The sequence below is a fragment of the Lepus europaeus genome, chromosome 9 (genome assembly GCF_033115175.1).
Source record: "Lepus europaeus isolate LE1 chromosome 9, mLepTim1.pri, whole genome shotgun sequence".
Lineage (NCBI taxonomy): Eukaryota > Metazoa > Chordata > Mammalia > Lagomorpha > Leporidae > Lepus > Lepus europaeus.
The window spans coordinates 123,542,309-123,565,145 of NC_084835.1; the positions used below are offsets into that span (position 1 = coordinate 123,542,309).

Consider the following 22,837-nt stretch of genomic DNA (forward strand, 5'->3'; position numbering starts at 1 on the left):
ACGAGTGCCCGGTTACAGCACACGGCCTCTTCTTGTTCCAGCTACTTACTGTAGGAGACTTGATGTTTCACGTGTGCATCGTGCACCCTGCTGTGAAGGGAGCAAGGACAGTACAGATTCTGTCAGTGACTTGCACAGCGAGTGGATTGCTCACCAGGCTTGTACCTGAAGTATTTAAAGCACGCACGAAGCGGCAGGTTGCACTGTAGCTCTCAGAGCAGTAAGGTCAGGGGTCAGAACTGCCCTCCACACAAACCTGCGTATGCAGTAAGCATCAACTGCTTGTTGAGCTGACATGTAGGCAGCTTAGATTTTCAATGAAGGACCAGTTAGAATAGCTTGTAACTAGGGGGCTAGTGCTGTGGTGCAGCGGGGTAAAGCCCTAGCCTGCGGCGCCGGCATCCCATATAGCCACCAGTTCGAGTCCCTGCTGCTCCACTTCTGATCCAGCTCTCTGCTATGGCCTGGGAAAGCAGCAGAGGATGGTCCAAGTCCTTGGGCCCCTGCACCCACATGGGAAACCTGGAGGAAGCTCTTGGCTCCTGGCTTCAGGTCAACCCAACTCCAGCCATTGCTGTTATCTGGGGAGTGAACCAGCAGATGAAGACCTCTCTCTCTCTCTCTCTCTCTCTGTAACTCTGCCTTTCAAATAAACAAGTAAATCTTAAAAAAAAAAATAGTAGCTGTAACTACATAGAACAGTGAGACTGGAATAATAGAGATTCTGCTGCTAGGGACACTGACGACCTGCTGAACCCTGGCTTTGCCTCGGGTTCTTTGGCTATCAATCGTCAGGGACTGATAACTGGAGGTTGCCCTGTGGCTACGGTGGTACTTATTCCATTACAGTTGTAGCGACCTTTTGCTAAAAGGACATTTAGACAATTATATTTCTACGTTGTAGCAGTGAACAATTATGTATTCCCAAAATGAAAAAGTCTATAAATAGCATTAAAAACCCAAAATGTTAGCTATACATCAAACCAAGCACGTAGAACATATTTACACCAAAAATTAGCAGAGGGTTCAGGAAGACGTAGGTGGAGATAGAGACTGGGTGCGTGGACTGGGAGGTCGGACACAGCCACGTCAGCCGGCCCCAGATTCAGTGTCATTGCCGTCAGGATTTTGTTTAATGTTAAAGGGATCCTAAAATGACCCGGAAATGCAAAGGAACCAAACTAGCCCAACAACTGTGAGGAAGAAGAGGATTTGCTGTGTAGCCGTGGTGCTGGGGAGGACAGGGGCAGAACAGAGCCCAGAGACGTGCCCACAGACAGAGCAGCGAATTCGGGTGCAGGTGCACAGACATTCAGTGGAAAAGGGATCGTTTTTCAAAGATGACGTTGGGACCATTGGATGTCCACATACAAAAAATATAAACCTCAACCCAAATTGATACCTCCTTTAAGAAGTTAACTTGCCATCGATCCTCAATCTCTATCAACAAAGTAAAACTGTGAAATTTAAGGGAGAAAACACTGGAAAAAAATCTTCATGGCCTGAGCTCTGACCCTGAGCCTGATCAGTAAAAGGAAAAAATGGATACGCTGGACGCTACTCCCCAACAGGAACAGGAAGGCCTCAGAGACATCCCGTGGGGTGAGAAGCCGCCCCAAACATCACACCGTGTGACCCCACTTATCTGCAGGTACTTCAGGAAGGCTCTGAAAAATGGAAGTAAAGGATGTTTATTCTGGGGCAGAATGTTTTGAAACCCATACTCAGTGTTTGGTAACACTCAAGTTCCAGGGGCCTTCGGCTGGCCTGTATGTGATATTTGGAAGACTGGACCACAGTGACGGAGACCAGGTGGGGAGGGGGCGGACTTTGAACGGGAATGGGAGGCAGGTGTTGTGAGTGATGCGTCCTCATGGTGGTAGCTACACAAACCTGCTCCTGTGTGAAAACCCACGGAGCTGTATACCACAAGCAGGCCCGTTGTACCACAGCTTAGTTTATCGGATGCAGCGGCCGGGTAACACGGCCTGTCACTCCATGGGCAGACCCGGAGCGCTGGACGCCTTCTATCTCTGCGTGAATCTTCCGACTGGAATCCGCAGAGGAAGTCTGGTCCGTCCAGGTGGGACGTGGGCATCCTGACTTGGCTAAACACCCCTGCCTGCTCTTCTCTCCATTGCTATGAGATTGACAGCTCAAGCAAACTCCCGCAGTGGATTCAGTGTGTGCCATCTGGGGCCTGGACCTCCTGGCTCATCCACCTGTGGCGTGTGTCAGAATCTCCCTCCTGTCTGAGGTTCAGTAATAGCACACTTCCCACTTGTGCCCTACTTTGTTTATCTGTGCACCTGTCACCAGGTGTGTAGGTTGTGCCCGTCTGAGGGACCCAGCCACCTCCGGGTGACGCTGATCTGACCTGGCTGTGATGTTGCTGTGTCCTCGGGACGCCCAGGACTCGGGACGCTGACTCTGTCCCTCACACCTGCAGGGAGGCTGTGGCGAGTCCCTTCACTCCACAAGCAAGCACCAGCACCCAGCATCGGCCCATTCCCGCCACCTTGGAGGCAGCCCAGGGCAGGGCTCCCCGTCTGGCCCTCCTCCGTGCGCACCCGGTTCAGGCAGAAGCACTGGGCAGGAGAAGCCTTGTGTCTTCTGGGTCCCAACCTTTGCACCTTCCCTGTTGGTCCCCAGCACCTCCTGCTGGCCAGGCCTTGCCTCCCCCTGCTCACTGTGCAGCACAAGGGCCGCTCGGTCCAGTCTGGGGGGTGTGCAGGCCCGGAGTGCCCAGGAGACACAGCAGGTGCATCAGTGGGAGACGGCAGCTCGTTTTAAAGGCCCGTGTTTTGGGTTTACTTTATAGTTTATGGGAAGTGGGTGTTAATATGCTCAAACCTTCTGTAAACAAGGTTTGTCATTTCCCACGCAGAGAGAGAAACTATAGGGGGAGGCAGGGGGTAGGGGTTAAGCTCACGGCCCAGGTGAGCTCCAGGCCACTGCACGGTTGCTTGTGGGGGGGCCTGCACAGCAGCCATCCTTGCCGAGAATGTGAGCGAGGGCCGGCCACGTGGCCTTGCTTCCTCCCCTCCGTCCCATCTGGAACCTGAGCCTCTGCCTGGGTCACCTGTGACAGGTGGGGGCCCCCGGGAGGGGTCGGTCACTGTGACAGGTGAGGACCCTGTGAGGGGTCGGTCACTGTGACAGGTGGGGCCCCCGGGAGGGGTCGGTCACTGTGACAGGTGGGGGCCCCCGGGAGGGGTCGGTCACTGTGACAGGTGGGGGCCCCCGGGAGGGGTCGGTCACTGTGACAGGTGGGGGCCCCCGGGAGGGGTCGGTCACTGTGACAGGTGGGGTCCCCGGGAGGGGTCGGTCACTGTGATAGGTGGGGGCCCCCGGGAGGGGTCGGTCACTGTGACAGGTGGGGCCCCCGGGAGGGGTCGGTCACTGTGACAGGTGGGGCCCCCGGGAGGGGTCGGTCACTGTGACAGGTGGGCCCCCTGGGAGGGGTCGGTCACTGTGACAGGTGGGCCCCCTGGGAGGGGTCGGTCACTGTGACATGTGGACCCCCGGGAGGGGTCGGTCACTGTGACAGGTGGGGCCCCCTAGGAGGGGTCGGTCACTGTGACAGGTGGGGTCCCCCGGGAGGGGTCAGTCACTGTGACAGGTGGGGGCCCCCGGGAGGGGTCGGTCACTGTGACAGGTGGGCCCCCCGGGAGGGGTCGCTCACTGTGACTGGTGGGGTCCCCCGGGAGGGGTCGGTCACTGTGGCAGGTGGGGGCCCCCGGGAGGGGTCGGTCACTGTGACTGGTGGGGGCCCCCGGGAGGGGTCGGTCACCCGGGAGGTGGCCAGCTGAACGCAGGCTCTCTAGGAGAAAGGGGCCTTTTGTTTGCTTTCTCCGGGACGTGCGTTTGGTGACGCTGGGATGAAGGGCTTCATCACGGCGCGCGCTAGCTCTGAGCCCACACTGTGCCACCTCCCGGCTATCTGCGGAGATCCGTGGCTCAGGCTGCAGGGACACACAGAGCAAGCCAGGCCAGCAGCTGCATAGCCAGGAGTGGGCCGCAGGCAGAGTGAGCGACAGCCCAGGCGAGGAGGAATCAGAAACCGGAGGAGGCTGGGGGCCGTGTAGGTGGGGCGAGGCCTTGCAGCAAGACGGCGCCTGGCTACTTGGAGCTGGGAGTCTGGGAGAAGGGAAGTGGGAAATAGTCCGATCTCTAAACTGACGAGTTCACACCGTTTAGGAATGCACCACCAGAGTAATCCGGTAAGATGGCGACGCGGTGCGAGAGGGACTGCCCTCAGGGAAGCCGCGGCCTGCACTCTGACGCACGTCTAACAGCGAGAGCCACCCCAGCAGCCGCGGCCCACAGCACTCAGGGGCCTCCTGTCAGTCCAGTCTGATCACCGTTAATAAAACAACAGCGAAACAAGGACTTCTGGATGGGAGATAAAGCGCCATTTGAGAAGCCCGGAAGGCGACCGTCTCGTTTGTCTTTAAATCAATTGCCCTTGCCATTAGCCTGGTTCAGATAACGCAGTTTCCCCGAAACCCGCACTAACTCCTCTCCGCGCACACGGCATCTAGCCGCGCCCCCGCTCGCTTGAGAACCAGGTCTCTACCCGGTCCCCATCTCTCTAGGCTCGGAGACAGATGATGGCTCCTAGGCCTGCAGGTAGTAATGGGGATGGGCTTCCCCTGGCGCCGTGGGCGGGGCGTGATGAGCACAGGCAGGGCTCCCGTGGGCAGCGTCCTCTGCACTTGGCTTTGCCTTAAAGCAGACAAACAGGTGGTGCCTGGGATGCTGTGGTTACAGATCAGAAGCGGTGTGGCTCTGCTCTGTGCTCCGCAGGAGTCTGAACTCTCCGGATGGAGCCAGCCGCCATGACGGCCATCCACAGACGCACGGCGAGTCCCAGCTGCGGACCTGTCCTCCTGCCCCTGTGCCCGTGTCTGCGTCACTTCCGAGTGTCAGGGTCTGGGGTTGGGGTGAGGAGTTCTCGCCCCACACACGCAGGCTTTAGTTGGATTGCCTTTGTCTCCCAGAGGAAGGCCAAGTCACGAGACACAGACGCACAGACGTGCACAGCTGCCCACAGGGCGGTGGGAGCCGGGCCTCTGGACCCCTAGCAGCACGCAGCAGTTGGTAGCAGGCGGAGAGCCGGCACAGGGCCGACTGCCATCCGCACGCCCTAACCTGGCCCCTAGTCACGGACAGCGCCCACAGTGGCCTGGCGCCTTGTTAGAGTACCGACCCATCCCGGGAGGCCTGGGCCTCTCCTGGCCACGTGGGACCAGCAGAGTCCACACTGGGCCCTACTTCTGCTCTGTTTTACTACATGCTAAGATTCTGGAAAATTGCTCCATCAATCACAGAGCGATGGCGTCAACGCCATCCTACCTGATGGAGGACAGGGAGTCGGCTCCGTGGGGAGCGGCTATCTGGGGCCCGGGGTGGGGGGTCCTTCTTACCTGACTTTCCCCCTCGACTCCCGCTGGGCGTCTCACTGCAGGTGCACTGTGGCGCTCAGAACATGACCCATCGTGCTTGGTCCAATCACTTCAGCCACACCTGTCCTTGGTCAGGTCCTTGGAGATAGGGTCCCAGGTCCAGGTGTCCTTTCAGAACACCAGCTTAGAACATCCCGCCCCTATCCCAGAGTGACAGACTCCAGTGTCCCGCCCCTATGGCAGAGTGACAGACTCCCAGTGTCCTGCCCCTATGGCAGAGTGACGGACAAACACCAGTGTCCTGTCCCTATCGCAGTGACTGACAGACACCAGTGTCCCGCCCCTATGGCAGAGTGACTGACAGACACCCAGTGTCCCGCCCCTATCGCAGTGATTGACATACACCCAGTGTCCTGCCCCTATGGCAGAGTGACTGACAGACACCAGTGTCCCACCCCTATCGCAGTGACTGACAGACACCAGTGTCCCGCCCCTATGGCAGAGTGACTGACAGACACCAGTGTCCCGCCCCTATTGCAGTGACTGACACACCCAGTGTCCCGCCCCTATGGCAGAGTGACAGACTCCCAGTGTCCTGCCCCTATGGCAGAGTGACGGACAGACACCAGTGTCCCGCCCCTATCGCAGTGACTGACAGACACCCAGTGTCCCACCCCTATGGCAGAGTGGCAGACACCCAGTGTCCTGCCCCTATGGCAGAGTGACAGACGCCCAGTGTCCCGCCCCTATGGCAGAGTGACAGACACCAGTGTCCCACCCCTATCGCAGTAACTGACAGACACAACCAGTGTCCCACCCCTATGGCAGAGTGACTGACAGACACCAGTGTCCCGCCCCTATCGCAGTGACTGACAGACACCCAGTGTCCCACCCCTATGGCAGTGACAGACACCCAGTGTCCCGCCCCTATCGCAGTGACTGACACCCAGTGTCCTGCCCCTATGGCAGAGTGACAGACACCAGTGTCCCGCCCCTATCGCAGTGACTGACAGATACCCAGTGTCCCACCCCTATGGCAGAGTGACAGACACCCAGTGTCCCACCCCTATGGCAGAGTGAGATGCCCAGTGTCCCGCCCCTATCGCAATGACTGACACACCCAGTGTCCCATGGCTAAGAGCAGCGAGGGCCTCCCCTTGCTCACCTCATCGCCCAGAGCCCAAAGCGCAGCTCAGCACTGCCCTCCTGTGGCCGCTCCATTTCAGGGACAGGGACGGCGAGGCCCGGAGCAGCGGGGTCTGCTGGCCGCGTCCCAGGGCTGGGTCCTTCAGACTGCGGTGCCCAGCGGGGTTGCTGTGGCCTGGATGAGGGCCCAGGGGCTCAGGCTGAGGTCACACGTGAAACCCAGCAGCAGAGGAACTGCACCGGCTGGTCACGTGACCAAAGGAACCGTCCGAGAGGGGACGCACTTTTAAAACCGTGTGCTTATTTTTGGCAGACGTCCCTTACATTAAATTAAAAAGCTATGAGCTGGAAAATTAAAACCACTTGTGTTTGAGAGAAAGCAATTGCTAGCTGCTGGTGGGTTAACCACGTCGGCAAGCTACTATCTCGGGAATTTAGAAGTTTTCTCTGTCATTTCCTACTGGAAAACCAGTCCTAGAGTCCTGGGAACAGTGACAGACAGAGCAGCGAGGCTGTGGGTGGGCTGAGCTGTGGTGGCCCCAGGGGACGTCACGCCTCCACACCCACGGATTGAACTGCTGGGACCACTCACTCTGCCCTGCAAGCAGCAACCCCACCACACATCCCCGCACAGAGGCCTTCATCTGCACGCCGAGCGGCCCAGCAGGTGGCCCAGGGCCACACCATGGCCACACTCAGCGCCCACTGGGCTGGACCTGCAGGTGGTCGTGAGGGGGGTGGAGAGCAGATGAGCCGGCACGGCGCAGTCCCCACCCCTCCAATACGGCGACCTGTGCCCCTCGTCACCTGTTGGCTGTCACCACGGTGAACGGGAGAGTCCCACCACAGTGCCATAGTTCACAGTGGGGGCGGGGCACTGGGCATTCCTGATTACCGAACCCCCACCCCCACCCCGTACCCCGACCTGTGCCCCCTCCTCCAGGAGCAGCTGCCTGATCGGCCGCCCTCCCCCCCCGCCCCCCGTCTGCCAATGGCTCCCACACAGGGGCTGCGGGGGCTTCTCAGACGGGGGCTGAGGGAACTGGCCAGGCTGCCGGCAGGGCGCCCGGCGTGGAGGCTATGGCCCCGGCCCGGCCTGCTGCTCACACAGAGGCAGCACTGTGGGCGCCGTGGAGCGGCACCCGGGCACCGGAGCCTGCAGGACAGGAGGGGAGGCCACGTGGCGCGCGTGGGTTGCACGATGCCCCTTGTCCTTTCCCTACCCGGCACGACCGACGGCCACGCGGGCGCGGCTCCTCTCACCGTCGATGTTTGCACGTGTCCTGGGCTCTCTCCTGGCCCGGTCGGGCTGTTTGGAACCTGGCCATCTGGACCTCTCCAGACCCTTCCTGGGTGGAGGACGGCCCAGGTCTCCCCTGCTGCAGAGTGAGGGTGATCAGTCCCCAAACCTGAGGGAGCCGTGGCTGTTCCTTGTCTGCCGACAGGCGAACGGCGTCCCGGAAATCCACGGACGACCCCTTCACTTCCGTGGCAGCCTCGGGTTTCCTGGCGACTGTTCTGGCGACGCCTTCTCGCCCGGGGACTGGCAGGTGTGGAGGTGGCCGCTGAGTGCCTGGTCCCTTCTCTGGTGCCCTGGCTGGGGGCAGTGCAGCTTTGTCCATGACCGACAGTGTCTGAGCTGAGGTTGGGGGTGGCTGGGCTGTGGCAGGAGCGACCACCGGAGGACAGGTGGCCCCACGGGGCAGCAGGCTGCCGGGAGCTGTGGAGGAGGTCACAGCCTGGCTGTGAACTTCCCGCCCTCAGCCCGGCTGCCTCCTCTCCGGCTCGGCTGGCGTCCTGTCGGCAACTTGCTCCATGGAGCATCTCCCCCGCGGAGGCTCCGGTCAGGCGGACGCCGTGAGGACCTTGTGGGGGGGCAGCACCCTGATCACGGGGTGGGTAAAGTGGCGTCTCCACTCCGCAGGAAACCCACTGAGCGCTCGTGGCAGGGGAGCCCGGGGAGCGTCTCCCCAGGAGAGGCTCGTGGCCTGGGGCACCTGGGCACTGATGGTGGACCTGGTGCCCTTGGGCAGCTCCTCTGGGAGGCCACTGCCAGGCTCAGCATGGCTGGGCACAGGTACTGGTCTGGACATCACCGGCTGATTTCCCCTTTCGCTTGCAAGCAGCTACTTCAATGTGTCTGAAGTGCATTGCAAATGCTTTTTAGCAAAAACATCCCACTGCCTTGTCTCTCCATAGAAGCACGAGGCACACAGTGACTGCCCGTGCGCCTCTTCCTGGCCTTGGTGGCACAGAGGGTGGCAGGAGTCTCCCGGGCGGGGGCTGGGATGGCTGTGGCCAGGTGCAGGGGCAGCTTGTCTGGGATGGCCACGCAGGGCCCGGGAGCAGTCAACGGCTCCCATCTATGCTGTCTGCAAGGAGCCAGGTGTAGCCTGGACACCCGAGGGCCTCTCGGCACGTGCGCTGTTAGTCACCGCGATCCGGTCAGAGGCACCTTTCTGGAAGACGGCGAGAAAGAGCCGCCAGACTTGGAGGGGTCCGAGGGCCTGTGGACCTGGATGGCCAGAGACGTCCTTTGTCCCACGAGCAGAATGAGATGACACAAGCCCAGCACCCAGCAAGTCCCTCCTGATAAGGCGCGTGGGCTGGCAAAGGCTGTGCCTCGCTGCCATCTCCCCGGGGACCGTGGCCTTCGGAGACGTAGCTGCAGCACTGGACACTGCACCCGCCACTGATTCCACAGCTGAGGCCCGCGGCGTCGCCGTGCTTCTCCGTTATGGCACCGCCCGGGGCCCCGGACCAGGGCCAGGCCAAGGCTCTGCATGTCCTTTCCCGCTGTTGAGTGCACGGCCCTTGTGTCGCCGGCAGCTCTGTTTCGTGGGTGAGGAAAGGAAGTTCCGTGGAGGTGAGCGGCAGAATGAGACCCCAGCGTGCAGTCCAGGTTCTTGCTCCCAAGTCTGTCCTGTGCTCGCGGTTGGTGCCTCCCAGGCAGGAGGGGCTTCCCGCAGAACTCTGGGACGCTCTCGATGGCCGGGAAGGACCATGTCCTCGGAGGTGACCGCTTGGTGGGAGCCGGCGGCAGGGCCTTTCACCCCTGTGGTATCTCCAGGGTCCCCGCAGCTGGAGCGAGGAGCCCTGCGCAGCACCGTCCGCTCTCGCTGGTGCTGGCTGTGCCATGCCCCGGGCCCCAGCAACGCCAGGGCAGCCAGGAGGGCGAGGTGGCACACAGAGCGCACAGGGACCCTAGGGAGCCACGTCCGTGCAGCTCTCTCCTCCCTGGGTGGTTTGCACCTTTTCCTTGCTGGAATTCTCCCCTTCTGAGCTTGCTTTTGGGTTCCTCAAAGCTGTTTCGCTTGTTTCCTTATGCCCCGCTCTGTCCACCGCCCAGTCCCCAAGGAAACGAGCCCTGTTTGTCCAGAGAAATGCCGAGTGCCCTGGGGGCAAGGACTTCTGGAGTCTGGCTCTCCAGTGGACTTGTCCTCTGCTGTGGGGGTGGGCAGAGCTTTCTCACCCTTACTGGTGTTCTGAGAGGCTGGCGGGGGGGGGGGGCAGAGAGTGGGGAGACAGAGCGGGAGCGAGGGACGGGAAGGAAGGGGCAGGGAGGAGCCCAGAGGCAGCGGCGTGCTGGGCAGATCGGGGCCGGAGCTGGGGGTTCAGCGTCCACATCAAGACCCGCTAAGTTCCTGCGCCACACAGCAAGGTTTTGGTTCCGACTCCACTTGCTGTAGTCCTGGGTTCTGAGCCTGGGGCGTCCACCCAGTGGCTCCCACCCCCTCCACGGGCCCAGGTCAGGCATCCTCTGTCCTCGAGTCCAGGACAGCCAGTGGGTTTTGACCACCATCTGGGGTGGCCTGGACCCAGTCCTTTCCCCAGGATGGACACTGTTAAACCCACTCTCCAGGGGCCAAGGGTCGGCGCCGTGGCTCAGCGGGTTAATCTAAACGCCTGTGATGCCAGCATCCCACATGGGCACTGGTTTGTGTCCTGGCTGCTCCACTTCCAATCCAGCTCCCTGCCAATGGCCTGGGAAAAGCAGTGGATGATGGGCCAAGTCCTTGGGCCCCTCCTGCCCACGTGGGAGAGCTGAATGGAGTTCCAGGCTCCTGGCTTTGGCCTGGTCCAGTCCTGGCTGCTGCAGCCATTTGGGGAGTGAACCAGCAGATGGAAGATCCCTCTCTCTGTGTCTGTCCCTCTCTGTAACTCTTTCAAAGAAATAAAATAAAGCTTTAAAAAAAAACACAAAACCCACTAACACTCAAATCCACTTCTGGAAACGAGAGTGCATCCGGGTGCTGAGGAAGGCGCTCGGCGGGGCACCAGCCCTCTCTTTCTTGGAGGAGAGGGGGGCCTGGCACGTGCTCTGCTCACCATGAAGACAGCGCGGCCTCCGCTCCCTGTGAGAGGGAACCGGTTCTCCGAGCAGCCCACCTGCGCCTCGTGTCCCCTGCCCTCCCCCGGGCACCTGTGGCCTTGAAGAAGCCTCTGGCCGTCGGGAAGCTGCTGAGAGCCCACCCACATCACCGCCCCGCGCGCTGGGGCCTTTGGCTTAGCTGTTTACCCTTCAGTTCAGACGTCTGCACGCCAACACACACGCACACATGTGCTCAGGCACACACGCCTCCTACAGAAGAACCATCGGTGATCAATGCACGTGGCCAGTGGCCAGTGTGGGGGCGGGGTGGTGCCTCGTGCTGGCCGGGTCTTTAAACGCAGGCACAGAACTCCATCTGGGATAAGGCGGTTTTCCTCTGTTAATTTTTTTTTTTTAAGAAAAATCCAGCAATCTTCCGAAGGCATCTTCCCGTAATCAGAAGCCCAGAGCCCCCGTCTCCCTGGTCCTGGGTTATAAGGCGTCCCGGCACGCTCTGTCACGGCACAGCGGCACGGCCGCACAGATCCAAGGGAGACGCACGCACGGGGGACAGCGTCTGCCGCCCAAGCCGCCGAGTCCCCCGGGGTTGGGTTCCCCGCGTGCCGAGGCCCTGTGGAGAAATCCCAGGAACTGAGGCCTTTCCCGCAGCCCCAAGTTGCTGCCCACGGTGGTCCCTCTGCCCCACCGAAGCCGGTGTGCCACCAAGGCCTGGCTGCCCCACGCTGCGCTCTGAGCCTCACAGGCCCCTCCTCCACTGCAGGGGACAGCCCCCCTGGCGGGGGGCGGTGCACCTGTTCCATGCCCAGCGGCGCAGCGCCTCTCCTGTGGGCCCTGGGCTACAACCCCGGCCTCCCTTCCAGGGCTCCACAGCCCGGGCGGCGGCTGCTGCCCCACTCCCCCGCCTGCACCACCTGGACTGGCTAAGGGGAGGATTCCACGGTGCGCGTCCCCTCCCCGCCCCCGCCAGCCACAGGCAGGTCAGCGTAGGCTCTTGCAACTAGGGTTTTGTGCACCTGTTCGCCAATGTCACTTCCCCAAGTCCGAAAGCCCAGGTGGTGCCAAGGGCAGCTGGTGACAGCTTTCGTCTGCAGCGTGCGAGGCAGACCTGAGTGTGTGCAGCGACCGTGAGCACCAGTCCCACCGGAGGCCGGCTCAGGCTCGAGCTGTAGGCCTTCCTCCTTCCCCACCTCCCCGGTCAGCCCACCTACCTACAGCACCAGTCCCACCGGAGGCCGGCTCAGGCTCCAGCTGTAGGCCTTCCTCCTTCCCCACCTCCCCGGTCAGCCCACCTACCTACAGCACCAGTCCCACCGGAGGCTGGCTCAGGCTCGAGCTGTAGGCCTTCCTCCTTCCCCCCCTCCCCGGTCAGCCCACCTACCTACAGCACCAGTCCCACCGGAGGCCGGCTCAGGCTCGAGCTGTAGGCCCTCCTCCTTCCCCACCTCCCCGGTCAGCCCACCTACCTACAGCTCTCGGTCGCAGATTCACCCTGTGCAACGCTCACCTGAGCTGCTGTGGACAGAGACTTGAGGGACCGGACCACCCAAGGGTCCAACGAACAGTTACTGAGCGCTAAATACCTGTGAGGCACTGGAGCCCAAGCAGAGGCCCTGTGGACGCGGCTGTGCGGGTCAGGGGTCACTGATCCTGTGCCTGCACTTGCCCCGGGATGTTCACGACACTGGCCTGACAGCCACGCCTTGTCCCAGCCGGGCCCTGGGTCCCAGACAGGTTGCTGGGGGCTCTTCTCCGTCTCCTCTCTCGCTGAGTTCCCATCCCCCGCACCCCCGGCACGGAACCTGCCTCTCTTGCTCTTCAGTGGCTCACCAACGCTACCAGGAGGCTCGCTGTCCTCCCGGGACGGACCCCGGAGGACACGGAGGCCCTGGCCTTACCTTGTACATGTTGCACAGCCCAGGGCGGCTGTGGGTGCTACAGGGCAGAGGGCTCCTGCTCTGCTTGGGCCACGGAACCTGCTGGGGACACAGAGCGCGCGGTGAGTCTGGCGTGGGCACCGCTGGGCGCCCCAGTCTGTGGTGTGGCTCCCAGGCAGCGAGGAGTGGGCAGTGTGATGACGTGGACGGAGGGTGGTGAGGGCCAGGGGAGGAGAGGCCGGCCTAGGCCCTTGAAGCTGGGGCAGCCACACGCCCAGGAGGAAGGTACAAGAGGGATGGTCTCGGGACAGCGTGGGTTCTCCGGTGTGTCCTGGGCCCTGTGCAGGACTGTGACCGCGCGCTCTTAGTGCCACAGTAGGTGCCACACATAAGACGTCTCCGGCAGACGGCGAAGGGGACTTTGCAGGGCAGAGCCCCAGATGGAGAGCACTTTCCGTTTTACTGATGTTACTTCCTCAGCGTCTTCCCTAGGTGGGCGTTTGCACCGCCAGCACGGGCAGCGTCCAGTGTGCCCGGCGGGGTCGGCAGTGGACACCCCCGTGGGGCCATTCCCACCCTCCCCGGGCAGCCAGGCCGGCAGCAGGGCTCCTCCCCGTGCCTGGTGAAGCCCAGGCTCAGTATACACGAGAACCTCCCGTGGCCCGGCTGCTCTGAGTCCTAGACGGAGCCTGCTCCCGTCCCGTGTGTGCCCCCGGTGCCCCTTCTAACAGAGCGCCTGCCGCTTTAACTGCCTCCGAGGGGGCGGGCATTACAGGGCTGCTGACCCTGCAGAGTGGAGGCAGGGAGAGCGGGAGGGCCACTCAGAGTGGGCAGGAGATGCCTCAGATCGCTTCGGGTGAACGGACGCCACTCGGGCAGTGAGCAGCCGGCACGCCTGTGACACAGAATATTAGAGGTTTCTAGAAGCAGTGCCGGAAGCAGCCCCAGGTTTCCAGGAGCAAATCTGAGGTGGGGGCGAGCTTAGCGGTCCCCCTCACAAGCGACTCCCCGCTTGCTCAAGGGGCTATTTCCATACAAGCAACAACCACTGGTGACTTCAGCACGTGGAGCACCCACGTTAGCTGCGTCTCCGTGAGCGGCCCACAGGGGCGGTGGTCTTGGTAAGACCTGGCCGTGGCCACAAGGGCGAGTCCGCACCAAGAACCTGGTCCCAGCCCTGCGTGCCCCTCTGTGGAGGCTGTCACCACGTGAGCCCTGTGTCTCCTGCTGGCCCGCCCGTGTGCACCGTCCCCACCGGCCACTGGGGGCGCTCGCCAGGAGCAGGTGCAGCGTGCTGTGCCCAGAGCTGCACAGATGCGGCCTACTGCACACCGCAGCTCGCACAGGACGGTGGTCTGGGGGAAACGCCGAAACTGCCGAGCACGGTGGGAACAGCCATGAAAGAGGGGCGAGGACCCCGGATGGACACGGGAGAAAAAAGAAACCTGTGTTTGTGGAGGAGGTGCGGGGGTGTGGGGTGTGGGGGCCCACACTCACCTGCCTGGCCGTCCCAGGGCCACGAGGGGAGGGGGCGCGGGGCCCACACTCACCTGCCTGGCCGTCCCAGGGCCACGAGGGGAGAGGGCGGGGCCCACACGCACCTGCCTGGCTGTCCCAGGGCCATGAGGGGTGGGGGCGCGGGGCCCACACGCACCTGCATGGCCGTCCCAGGGCCACGAGGGGAGGGGGCGCGGGGCCCACACTCACCTGCCTGGCAGTCCCAGGGCCACGAGGGGAGGGGGCGCGGGGCCCACACTCACCTGCCTGGCAGTCCCAGGGCCACAAGGGGCGGGGGCGCGGGGCCCACACGCACCTGCGTGGCCGTCCCAGGGCCATGAGGGGAGGGGGCGCGGGGCCCACACTCACCTGCCTGGCCATCCCAGGGCCACAAGGGGCGGGGGCGCGGGGCCCACACGCACCTGCGTGGGCGTCCCAGGGCCACGAGGGGAGGGGGCGCGGGGCCCACACTCACCTGCCTGGCAGTCCCAGGGCCACGAGGGGTGGGGGCGCAGGGCCCACACTCACCTGCCTGGCTGTTCCCGGGGCCACGAGGGGAGGGGGTGGGGGGTCCACACTCACCTGCCTGGGCGTCCCAGGGCCACAAGGGAAGGGGGTGCGGGGCCCACACGCACCTGCCTGGCCATCCCAGGGCCACGAGGGGTGGGGGTGCAGGGCCCACACGCACCTGCCTGGCTGTCCCAGGGCCACGAGGGGTGGGGGCGCGGGGCCCACACTCACCTGCCTGGCTGTCCCAGGGCCACGAGGGGTGGGGGTGCGGGGCCCACACGCACCTGCCTGGCTGTCCCAGGGCCACGAGGGGTGGGGGTGCAGGGCCCACACGCACCTGCCTGGCTGTCCCAGGGCCACGAGGGGAGGGGGCGTGGGGCCCACATGCACCTGCCTGGCCGTCCCAGGGCCACGAGGGGAGGGGGCGTGGGGCCCACATGCACCTGCCTGGCCGTCCCAGGGCCACGAGGGGTGGGGGCGGGCCCCACACGCACCTGCCTGGCTGTCCCATGGCCATGAGAGAAGCAGGACACAAGGTGCTGAATTAGCCAGGGGAGGGGCCCCCAGAAAGACAACGCAAAACGGTCACGGGCAATTAGCACGCCACTCTTGGTCCATTGTATTGTTTAATAAACGCATAAAAAGGCAGGGATACACAGTCAGCCAAGGTTTGTAACAAAATCAAGTCGTGGTACAGTCACCGGGAGGGAATTACCGTTAAATGCAGACAGAACGTCCCGTGCATCACTCGGACAGCGGCCGCAGCCCGACCCCCACTGCGCTCAGCAGCCCCCAGGGCTGGCTTTGTCCCGCAGGAACTCTGAGCAGCTGAGGCCCAGTGGCAGAGCCCCTCGGCCGGTGCCCTCCTCCTGCTGTCCTCGGCGAGCTACGCTCTGCTGGGTGGCTTCGGCCGGCTTGGCCGAATCCCGTGGCTCTGCCTGTGTGAGCCACCTGTGTGTGCCGGCCTCCGCGGGGCGCCGGGCACACCCCACGCCCAGCACAGCACGGTAGCAATGGAGCGTGGATTACCGAGGCGCTGAACTGCATGTGGCGACGTTAAAATGTGATGAGAAACACACAGGGAACCTGCGCCTGGCTCCAAGGCCGACTGATCGGAAGCCACAGCACGGACGGGTGTGGCGGTGACGGCTCTCACCCTACCCCAAGGGAGAGGCGGCGTCACGTTAGTCCTGCCTAATGCTCTAATGCCAAGTAAAGGCAGAGGTGGGTGGGGAAGGCAGGGCTGGGGGGAGATGAGGCTGCCTCGTGAATCCTCCCTTCCTGCCACGGACCAGAGAGGCACAGCCGCTGAGGCCGGGCGTGACGGAGCGGGGAGGGGACGGCGACGCCAGCTGCAGCTCCGTCTCCCCCCAGAGCCTGGCCCGGAAGGCCTGCTCCTGGCGGGCAGCAGGGACCAGTCTCCCCTCTCAACAAAGCCAGTGTGCCGCCTCCTCCCCTGCGGCCCACACGGGAATGTGCCTCCCCCAGCACTCCAGCGCTGGGCGGCAGGTGCCTGGGGCCGAGGGGACAGCAGTGGGGAAGGCAGACCGCCACCAGCCAGGCGGGCTGGGCAGAGGCTGCTGTCTCCAGGGCTGTGCCAGGTGGCGCCCCCGTGTGCCTAGAGAGGGTACAAGGCCCCTCTGCTGCGAGAGGCGGTCATCAGGGCTACGGCTCTCTTCCCCCCAAGCATGTCAGCCTCTGCAAAGGGCCCCAGGATCCAACAGGGGCCCCGACGTGTAGCCCGGCCGCGGGTCTGGACCTGGGCGCCCGGTGCACAGAGCTCGCCTCTCCCATGTGTCAGAGCCAACGACCCACGCCACACACACGGTGGCCGCTGTGCATACGCCAGCGAGGCTGCTCCCCGGGGTGTTCCACAGGGTACACAGCCAGCAAAGCTGCTCCCCGGGACACGGCACACACGGCTAGCGAGGCTGCTGTTCCCCGGGTTGCTCCACATGGTGGCCGCTGTGAATACGGCCAGCGAGGCTGCTCCCCGGGGCGCTTCACAGGGTACACGGCCAGGGAGACACTGCACACATGGCCAGGGAGGCTGCTCCCTGGGGTGTTCCACATGGTGGCCGCTGTGCACACGAGGCTGCTCCCCAGGGCGCTCCCCTGGCTGTGCCTGGGGGCAGCTGCTGTGTGCCACGTGATGCAAATTCCAGCTGAACTTTTGGCATCAGAGGGAAAGTCTGTCCACTTCAAAAATCTATAGCCAGTAGTCATTAAAGAAAGAATTGATACTTCAACAATTTTTAAAAAGTTATTTAAAAAACTTTCAATTTCTAACAATACTGTGAAAAAAGTTTGTTTTTTTTTTTTTTTTTTTTTTGATCCTTGGTAAACTAGCAACTCTACTTGCAACAAGGTTCACTATTTCTGAACCTTCATCCGTTTCTGGAAAACACTGAAGATTATAAGAGATTTAAGACAATAAAGTTGTAATCCTACCTAAAGTGAAGACGCTTATGTGTGAGTATACCCATGTACACACACGTATGTGTGAGTACCCACGTACACACACGTGTGACCGCTTTGCGAGGAAGTCACAATGATCGATATACACGCTTTCGCAATTCTATGACAGCGTAAACATCACTGCTGACATGGAGTCGCTTTGGGATGCATCCACCCTGAACACACTCGCCCTCTCCTTGAATCGTGGCCACTACAGGAGTCGCCCAAAGTGCTGACCCAGGACGCATCCGGGCGCTTAGCCTAAGAGCCAGACTCAGAAACCAGATTCTGCCGGCACCTGGTGTGGCTGCCACCGGGGACCACTTCCAGGGAAATGGGCCTCTGGGACAGGTCAGGGGGCGCCAGACGCCCAGGCAAACAAAGCGTCCGAAGGCCAACAGTCGGGACCTACTGTAACACCTGAGCCACACCACGTGCTGTCAGGGCCCAACAGTGTCACACGAAACCTGGGCTCGGCGCATCCGGCAGCGGCCGGTGTCTTCCAGCCAAAGCCAAGGAGACCCCAGCTTGGGGTTCATCTTGTGATTCCGTGATCGGCAGCCATTCCAACAACTGTGGTCAGCGACAGAGGCCAACACTGGGACCCCGCAGACGCCCTCGGGGTGTGCGTGGGGTGCTGGCGTCTGACACCTTAGTCCAAAGCCACTTAGATTCCCAAAGCCTTCACACACCAGCAGCGGACACAGGCAGAGCTAAGTGGGGTACAGATTTTGTGGGGGCGTCCCCCCTCTCGCCACCACGACCCAGCAGCGCCCAGCACTGGGGAAGTTCTCATCTGTGGCCCAAATGCCACCGGGGTCTGCCCTTTAGTGGCGCATCAGCCGTGGCCACCTCCTGCGTGCACAGCCATCACGGGAAGCGAGGAGACCCCACCCCACTGCAGCCTGCTTTGCGCCCACGGAATACTCGCTTTCAAAGAACGAAGCTTCCGTGGTGACTCAAAAGAATGGCATCAGCAAACAGTCCGGGCCGGACTCACACGCACCCATCCCCCACCCCACCCCCAGGAACCAGCCCGGACCAGAGAGAGCGCGCGCTCCAGGCGGATTCACACCCACGGCTGGCTCAATCGGATCACTGTCGCAGACCGAGAGCACAGCTCAGGGGGAGCCCAGAGGGGGCTGCTGAGGCCGGCCGGCAGCAAGCCCCCCACGCACATGGCACAAGGAAGCGAGAAGGTAGTGCCCACAGCACAGGCACCCCGGAGACCCACAAGTCAGACGGCCTTGTGCTCCTGGGGCACACGCTGGTCACCACGCCTGGTCGGGAGGAGGAGGAGGCGCTGTGCCGAAGCAGCCCGAGCAGCAACCCCGGCCCATGCCCCTGGAGCCCCGGAGGGGCCACGTGCCAGTCCGCCGGCCGCTGGCTGAGCTCCCCGTGGACCCCCGCCTGTCCTCGTCCCACCGACACTAACGCTCCTCTACTCGGAGCTCACCTTGCCGGAGCCCCGCTTGGGCGCGCCCCTGTCGCTGCCAAAGAAGCGCCCGATGGAGTCGAGGATGCCCGTGTCTCTGTGCCTGGGCAGGAAGCCATGCCTGGCATGGTCCATGGTACTTGCTGCGGTCAGGTACTTGGAGCCGTGCCTCTGGGAGGGCCTCTTCTGGGACGCCATGACGTCGAGGTCCTGCGGAGCTGCTGCGCTGTCTTCTTGGATGGTCTGTAGCTCGTCGGACTCCGAGGGCCTGTCTTTGAAGGTGTTGTCCTCCCTGCCCGGGGCATCTCGGGAAAAGAGGCGGATCAAGTGGGGGCGGCTCCTGGGGTCAGCTGGGCGGGCACCCTGCCAGGCATTGTTCGGGTCCGCTGTGCGCCTGGAGTCTGTCACCGCCGTGTCCCTGGACGAGGCCCCATTGTTCCGGCCCCCATCTGCCTCTCCTGCAAGAACAATGAGACGTGAATACGGGCCTGTGCCGGGTGGGCCGAGACAAAGCCGCTTTCTTCCAGGGCTCTTGGACTGGCTGTCTCCTATAAAATCCACAGAACAAGTGCGGGGCCCACACAGCCTCCAGGCAGCCTGCGGGCACCGCAGGCAGAGACCAACCTGCACGGGGCTGCCGCGGTGCAGGAGGCCCCGGGGTGGGCACTGGGGGCTTCTGGAGGGAGCAGCCGAGCAGCACAGTAACACAGGGGACTGCCTGTGGGAGAGCAGCCACCCCGGGGGACAGCGCCCCCCACAGGCCTGCCGCAGGAGCTCCACGGTGGCCAGCACCCCTTTGACAAAAGGTGTTGTTCCTGTTCTTGGCAAACTTGGAACTTCCCACATCTCTTTGTAATTCACGCCTTAAAGAAGTGGGACATTCAGAATTCTTTCACTCCCAGATTCCACAAGGGGCCTCTTGCACTAGAGAATCGCTTACTCAGGACATTGTCCTCTGGCTTTCTCTCCGGAAAGCAGCGACGAGCCCAAGGCCTGCAGGGGACACGACGCTTCGTGCTGCATGCCTCCAGTTCACAGCGCTGCGCTCATGAACAGCAATGCGTCCATTTTGCTCCCAAATCACAGTAAGGGAAGTCAACATCACCTAGGTTCTTCTCCAAATTCCACTACTAAGAGTAAACACAGATTCTTGCAGCACAATCCATCCATCCACTCATTCATCCCGTGACATTACCCAACAGCATTCATGTGTGCATTGACCCACGTGTATATCCATCTGTCTACCCTCACAGCCACCACACGCCATCCCTCATCCACCACATACACATCCACCCATCCGTGTGCATAGACATCTGTCCACCCATCCGTGTGCATAGACATCTGTCCACCCACCCATCCGTGTACATCAACATCTGTCCACCCACCCACCCATCCGTGTACATAAACATCTGTCCACCCACCCATCCATCCGTGTACATAAACATCTGTCCACCCATCCATCCATCCGTGTACATAAACATCTGTCCACCCATCCATCCGTGTACATAAACATCTGTCCATCCATCCATCCGTCCGTGTACATAAACATCTGTCCACCCACCCATCCATCCGTGTACATAAACATCTGTCCACCCATCCATCCATCCGTGTACATAAACATCTGTCCACCCATCCATCCGTGTACATAAACATCTGTCCACCCACCCACCCGTGTACATAAACATCTGTCCACCCACCCACCCGTGTACATAAACATCTGTCCACCCACCCATCCATCCGTGTACATAAACATCTGTCCACCCATCCATCCGTGTACATAAACATCTGTCCACCCACCCATCCATCCGTGTACATAAACATCTGTCCACCCACCCATCCATCCGTGTACATAAACATCTGTCCACCCATCCATCCGTGTACATAAACATCTGTCCACCCATCCATCCGTGTACATCAACATCTGTCCACCCACCCATCCGTGCACATCAACATCTGTCCACCCACCCATCCGTGCACATCAACATCTGTCCACCCATCCATCCGTGCACATCAACATCTGTCCACCCACCCATCCGTGTACATAAACATCTGTCCACGCACCCATCCGTGTACATAAACATCTGTCCACGCACCCATCCGTGTACATAAACATCTGTCCACCCATCCATCCGTGCACATCAACATCTGTCCACCCACCCATCCGTGCACATCAACATCTGTCCACCCACCCATCCGTGTACATCAACATCTGTCCACGCACCCATCCGTGTACATAAACATCTGTCCACGCACCCATCCGTGTACATCAACATCTGTCCACGCACCCATCCATCCGTGCACATCAACATCTGTCCACCCACCCATCCGTGCACATCAACATCTGTCCACCCACCCATCCGTGTACATCAACATCTGTCCACCCACCCATCCGTGTACATAAACATCTGTCCACCCACCCATCCGTGTACATAAACATCTGTCCACCCACCCATCCGTGTACATAAACATCTGTCCACCCATCCATCCGTGTACATAAACATCTGTCCACCCACCCATCCATCTATATGTCCATCCATCCATCTGTCCATTTGTGTGTCCATCCATCCATCCATCCATCCATCTGTCCATCCATTCATCCCTCCATTTGTGTCCATCTATATATCTGTCCATCCACCCATCCATCCGTCATTTATTGAGCATCTGGAATGCATTTTTCTAGATGTCTGGGTTACAGCAGTTAAGATGCTGTCCCTGTCTCCTCATGTTGCTTACATTCTAGCAGGGGGAATAATATGAAAATGTACGTTATGGTCCAAAGTGTTGTGTCCACATCCTAGTCCCCACACCTGTGACTGTGGCCTTATGGGGAAATGGGGTCTTTGCTGTCATATGGAGGGCCCTGGTCGAGTGGCTGGTGTCCTTGTGAGCAGACAGAATTCGGACACAGAGAAACAGGTGCACAAGGAAGAAATGGGAGGAGGGAAGCAGAGGCTGGAGCGACCTCCACATGCACGGGACCCCAGGGACGGCTGCAGGTCCCAGAAGGGGTGCTCCTCTCCCTGCAGACGCCTGTAGGCACAGAGGGGTGCTCCTCCCCCTGCAGATGCCTGTAGGCACAGAGGGGTGCTCCTCTCCCTGCAGACGCCTGTAGGCACAGAAGGGGTGCTCCTCCCCCTGTAGGCACAGAGGGGTGCTCCTCTCCCTGCAGACGCCTGTAGGCACAGAGGGGTGCTCCTCCCCCTGTAGGCACAGAGGGGTGCTCCTCTCCCTGCAGACGCCTGTAGGCACAGAGGGGTGCTCCTCCCCCTGAAGACGCCTGTAGGCACAGAGGGGTGCTCCTCTCCCTGCAGACGCCTGCAGGCACAGAGGGGTGCTCCTCCCCCTGCAGACGCCTGTAGGCACAGAGGGGTGCTCCTCCCCCTGCAGACGCCTGCAGGCACAGAAGGGGTGCTCCTCCCCCTGCAGACGCCTGTAGGCACAGAGGGGTGCTCCTCCCCCTGCAGACGCCTGCAGGCACAGAAGGGGTGCTCCTCCCCCTGCAGACGCCTGTAGGCACAGAGGGATGCTCCTCCCCCTGCAGACGCCTGTAGGCACAGAGGAGTGCTCCTCCCCCTGCAGACGCCTGTAGGCACAGAGGGGTGCTCCTCTCCCTGCAGACGCCTGTAGGCACAGAGGGGTGCTCCTCCCCCTGCAGACGCCTGTAGGCACAGAGGGGTGCTCCTCCCCCTGCAGACGCCTGTAGGCACAGAGGGGTGCTCCTCCCCCTGCAGACGCCTGTAGGCACAGAGGGGTGCTCCTCCCCCTGCAGACGCCTATAGACACAGAGGGGTGCTCCTCCCCTTGCAGACGCCTGTAGGCACAGAAGGGGTGCTCCTCTCCCTGCAGATGCCTGTAGGCACAGAGGGGTGCTCCTCTCCCTGCAGACGCCTGTAGGCACAGAAGGGGTGCTCCTCCCCCTGCAGACGCCTGTAGGCACAGAGGGGTGCTTCTCCCCCTGCAGACGCCTGCAGGCACAGAGGGGTGCTCCTCCCCCTGCAGACGCCTGTAGGCACAGAGGGGTGCTCCTCTCCCTGTAGGCACAGAGGGGTGCTCCTCTCCCTGCAGACGCCTGTAGGCACAGAAGGGTGCTCCTCCCCCTGCAGACGCCTGTAGGCACAGAGGGGTGCTCCTCCCCCTGCAGACGCCTGTAGGCACAGAGGGGTGCTCCTCTCCCTGC

At 61.7% G+C, this 22,837-nt stretch overlaps 1 protein-coding gene across 2 annotated transcripts in view; it reads right to left on the minus strand.

Annotated features, from left to right (window-relative positions):
- The window catches only part of MBP (myelin basic protein), a 97,144-nt gene that overhangs the window by 14,141 nt on the left and 60,166 nt on the right, over positions 1 to 22,837 (minus strand). The window contains exons 4-5 of one of the 2 annotated variants that reach the window (XM_062201823.1): positions 18,682 to 19,118; positions 12,783 to 12,860 (exon numbers count right to left, since the gene is read on the minus strand). In XM_062201823.1, coding sequence (XP_062057807.1) covers positions 12,783 to 12,860; positions 18,682 to 19,118 — 515 coding nt within the window. The remainder of the gene's footprint in view (positions 1 to 12,782; positions 12,861 to 18,681; positions 19,119 to 22,837) is intronic. The other variant, XM_062201822.1, reaches the window with a different exon arrangement.